This window comes from Sprattus sprattus (assembly GCF_963457725.1).
Source record: "Sprattus sprattus genome assembly, chromosome: 14".
Classification (NCBI taxonomy): domain Eukaryota; kingdom Metazoa; phylum Chordata; class Actinopteri; order Clupeiformes; family Clupeidae; genus Sprattus; species Sprattus sprattus.
The window spans coordinates 21,628,294-21,633,293 of NC_137912.1; the positions used below are offsets into that span (position 1 = coordinate 21,628,294).

Below are 5,000 nucleotides of genomic sequence, written 5' to 3' on the forward strand. Positions count from 1 at the left end.
CATCCTCTGCCAATTTAGCTGACATGCTTATCCAAAGAGACTGACATCACAGACGAGGTATGCATTTTACTAGTAAGCACAGTATGTCCCTTGAACTCAATCCATATACTTAGCATTGCTAACATTTGCTCAACCTGGTGGATTACAGAGCTGCTAACACCACGATCTTTCAGTTTAGCTCCTGTAGGCCAACAGGTAGAGTAAGGTGCTCACATCACCATGGTCACGGAGTTGATACCCCGGGGATCACAAACACTGCTGAAAACGTCCATCTGTCCTGTGTGCAGCACTAGATAATAGCATCTGCTAAATGTCCATCTGTACTGTCAATAGCATCTGCTAAATGTCCATCTGTACTGTGTGCAGCACTGGATAATAGCATCTGCTAAATGTCCATCTGTACTGTGTGTAGCACTGGATAATAGCATCTGCTAAATGTCCATCTGTACTGTGTGCAGCACTGGATAATAGCATCTGCTAAATGTCCATCTGTACTGTGTGCAGCACTGGATAATAGCATCTGCTAAATGTCCATCTGTACTGTGTGTAGCACTGGATAATAGCATCTGCTAAATGTCCATCTGTACTGTGTACAGCACTGGATAATAGCATCTGCTAAATGTCCATCTGTACTGTGTGTAGCACTGGATAATAGCATCTGCTAAATGTCCATCTGTACTGTGTGTAGCACTGGATAATAGCATCTGCTAAATGTCCATCTGTACTGTGTGCAGCACTAGATAATAGCATCTGGTAAATGTCCATCTGTACTGTCAATAGCATCTGCTAAATGTCCATCTGTACTGTGTGCAGCACTGGATAATAGCATCTGGTAAATGTCCATCTGTACTGGGTGTAGCACTGGATAATAGCATCTGCTAAATGTCCATCTGTACTGTGTGTAGCACTGGATAATAGCATCTGCTAAATGAATAAATGGACATGCACTGCTCAACAGTCGGCTCTGGCACAGGCCTGTCCTGCTTACTATGGGAATATAAATGCAGGTAACCAGGCAGAAGAGCATCTACACACACCCACCCAAACACAAAGACATACACAGCTGTCTGCTTTAAAGCACTGGGCAACCTTCCAATTAACTTAAACTCACAGGCCTCAAAGGCCAACTCAACACCACCAGAGATTATTATAGTCAAACCAAGAGGGTCTTTAATCAGTTATCGAGGGAAAAACAACGTATTCTCTCTCTCACACACACACACACCGAGAGAGAGAGAGACATAGGTCTTTCAAGACTGTAATTGCATACCACTCATCTACTAACACGTTAACAGCTTCAGTGAGTGCAACTATGGCCATTCATGTCTGTGATCTTCCAGTGAACCTCTAATAACATACTGAGACAGGCAGGGGTGTAGCACAGGGGGGTGGGGGGTTAGGGGGTCTAACGGACCCCTAAACTTACAGAGGGCCCTGAGTTGGACAGAACAAGGGGTACAAAATGTTTAGCAAAAAATTACACTGACTGTTGAAGAGAATTATCAGATTAAGCACAACAGATCAAATCATTGATAGATAGATAGATATGACAAAAATAAGACAGACAGACAGACAGATAGATAGATAGATAGCCTAGATAGATAGATAGTGGTTGCTCACATGGTGAAGTTGGACACATAGGCGGCCGCGGGGATCTGGAATTGAAACGTCCCCTCCGCAGCAGAAGGATGGCGGTTAAACATTCTGCAGTACACGGCCGTGAACGCGTACCGCGAGATGATTGTGGTCTTTACTGTTAGTTCCGTCATATGCGGCTTGGTCTCCTACCCCACAAAAGAAAGGAAAATAATCACCTTCCTACACAACACGCACCATAAATAAATAGCAATTTATTAATGAAATAGTTAAACACTATAACATAGGCTAAACATTATTGTAGGTTATATTACTATCTTCTGTTAGTCTTGCTGTATAACTTACATCCGAAATGCTGTACACTTCTTTATATTAAAGGCCACCGAAGTAAACCAGTTTACGGAAAAATATATGTTTAACTGTTATAAAAGCTCCCTGTTGTAGTTCTGAGTGTAAACCACACAATTTCAAGGGTAGTTATGAAAATGATTAGCCTACGTCTCTCCCAGTCTTGAGACAATATAATAAAATACAAAAATGTACAAATGACTTAAACTCAATTGTCGAAACAATTAGGCTACTGAATGCTCTCCAAATCTATCACAGCACCAGGCAAAATATTTGTTTGGTGATGCATTTTGGCAGGTCCTGTTCTAACAATGATTTCCAAGAGAGTGCAAGCGAGTTCCTTCGGTCTGTTGCTCAGACTACTTTCGACCCTGATTGTGTCATCCCCGGACCCTGCCAGGATATTGTTCCGATGGCCTGCGCGGAGGCACACCCCGGTACCGACCCAGTTCTTAAGAACGTTTTAAAGACCTGTTCACAGTGGTTTGAACGTTTATGCTTTCTTTAAATAAAACACAGTTTATTTGAGATGATTGTGTTCTTATGTGCATAGGATATAGAGTCAAGTGTGTCCGCTGTGGCCTACCTTTGACAGCACGGCCTTCACCTGTCGACGCTCCCTGCGAGGCGCCTGCAAAAGAGACGCACATATCTGAGCTGTCATCACTGCTTTGCCGCACCCACGTAACCAATGAAAAACAATCGTGTTTAATACATAGGCCTATAATGACTCCTCCAGCATGTCGTCTAATATTTCCCTTTCCATAAACATCTCGATCGATCTTTTTCGTTCTTTTCATGGTCGTAATTGGTGATTAGTCTATCTTATATAATTGTTATGTTACACATTATTATCTTTATTTTTGTTTAATTTGATGCTATTTTCTCCCTAGGTGTATGTGTATTCCAGTCATAACACTCCAACTTTTTTTTAAGAAATAAAAAAGTGAAGAGAAAAGAAGAGGATACTCACAGCATTCAAATCTAAATCCAGATCACTGAAAATGTCATCCTCGAATTTAGGTTCGTCCTCCAGCGCAAATCCAAACCGGCTACAGCACAAAAACAGGGCGCACAACAAAACCCGAGTCTCCATATCTGCGATGTCTGGAGAGGGGCTTCTCAACTTCGTCCCCACTGTTTACACTGCATCTATGGGCTAGGGAGGTCCGGGTATTGGGCCCAGGGACGAAGAGCAAGACGTTTCCAACGGAACGCCCACCTGCGTCTTTGAGAGGCAAGGCGAGGCAAGCTCCCCAATTGCTTTCTGGGTGTTATTCCAGTGACAAACACTCTCACATACACAATCCCCCCTCTCTCCCTCTCTCTGTCTGTAACACACACACACACACACACACCCCCCCCCACACACACACACACACACACACACACACACACACAAACACACACACACACACACACACACACACACACACACACACACACACACACACACACACACACACACACAGAGGGAGAGAGAGGGAGAGAGACTGCAATTACGGTCTTCACATTCCACAGGTGATGAAAACATAGCTATTTGTTAATTCAATTCCATATCGACCTCACTGTCGCAAACCCATATTAAACTATTAAAGTTGTGTTAATTGGGTCCTATTGAAAATTTCACCACAAGGAAAGGTGGAAGAATAGTCGGTTTACACAAAAACTAAGCTAAAAAGTCGATACCAAGGATGTTCAAGTGTAACAGGAAAGTATGCAATGTTCTCCCGCCAAGAACAATCCGCTCAACACCATACCTCCCTGGGTTCGTGAGGTGCCCTTCACATTTAATTACTAATTTAACGCGAACGCGAAAGGCCGAAATATACCTTGCGCCTTGCACCTTGCGCCCCCGTGTGGCCGTTATACTGCAAGTCTGAGTGTCTACTGTAATCTACGACCATTTCACAGCCCATAAGTGTCAGTTGTGGAACTGTTGATGTTGAATTGTGGGATGTACAAAATCACCTTCAACCTTTCATTATCACTGTTGCAAAATGAAAGTACATTTACTTCAGATTGTATTCCGTATGTGTAGCCCTTTGTTACTTAAATTCAAATTAACTGCTTGATGAGAACTGGCGTTTTAATAGTTTTGACATTTTTTAAATGTTTTTTGTTAGTTTTACAACTGCATGAGTCGTCTTATTTTAATTTCAGGAATTGACTAGTTGTAGTTTAGTTTTTCTTTAGTTCTAGTTATAAAGCTGTTATGGAGAGAGCCTTGATTTATAGAGGCTGAAAAAGGTAGGATGAAAGAATGCATGACATCAAATACGATTTTGTTGATTCCTCCATGGTCCTTTTTAAATGGCCAGTGTGTCTCACGAAGACAAATAGAAAAAGGCAAAGTGGTATTTCAACGACAGTGCAAATCACAGGGGGGAAACGAAAAATAATTTTACCGGCACTTCTTTTTTGATTTAGTTTTTGTGGCATTGTTCATTGTAACTTTGATTTAGTATTTGTTTGTTTATTTCAGTTAACAAAATAATGTTTGAACTGCTAGTTTTTGTTTTAATTAACCATATTTCAACTATAGTGTGAGTGGAAAGAGCTTAGTTGCCTTATAAGCAAATGTGTAATTACAAGTTATGGTGATGAGGAACAATGGTGGCGCAGCCATCAGCATTTGAAGGTTAAGCTCCTACTAAGGTTAGAGGTTAGAAACAGAATATCAGAACATTTGCCACACGCACACTAAAATAAATACATAAACAACCCTGAAGAGATCATGAACTTATATACCTCTAGGGATCTGACAGGAACCTGGACTCATGAACCTAGAGAGTTTTGCAGGGTCCCTGCCACCTGACTGGCAGTCATTTGACCGTAGCTCATTGCTATTGGCTGGCATGATCTCATTGTGATCGGTTGGCATGACCTTATAAACCCATCCACCCATATTGAGTACCAGACCTCTCAACACTAGTCTGTTCTTAGACACCTTAACACCGGAAAGCCAAAATGCTGACCTTTGAACTTCTGATTGAAAAACAGGGCTGAGAGTAGCCAGTGATAGAAGGAGAGGGGTCATCATCACACACACACAC

General features: G+C 42.0%; 1 protein-coding gene across 2 annotated transcripts in view; it reads right to left on the minus strand.

Annotated features, from left to right (window-relative positions):
• The window catches only part of itih5 (inter-alpha-trypsin inhibitor heavy chain 5), a 25,197-nt gene extending 22,053 nt beyond the window's left edge, over positions 1-3,144 (minus strand). For both annotated transcript variants that reach the window (XM_080851782.1, XM_080851781.1), the window contains exons 1-3: positions 2,918-3,144; positions 2,531-2,575; positions 1,621-1,784 (exon numbers count right to left, since the gene is read on the minus strand). In XM_080851782.1, the coding sequence (XP_080707908.1) occupies positions 1,621-1,784; positions 2,531-2,575; positions 2,918-3,040 (332 nt within the window). In that variant the 5' untranslated portion in view covers positions 3,041-3,144. The remainder of the gene's footprint in view (positions 1-1,620; positions 1,785-2,530; positions 2,576-2,917) is intronic.
• Positions 3,145-5,000: the final 1,856 nt, after the last annotated feature.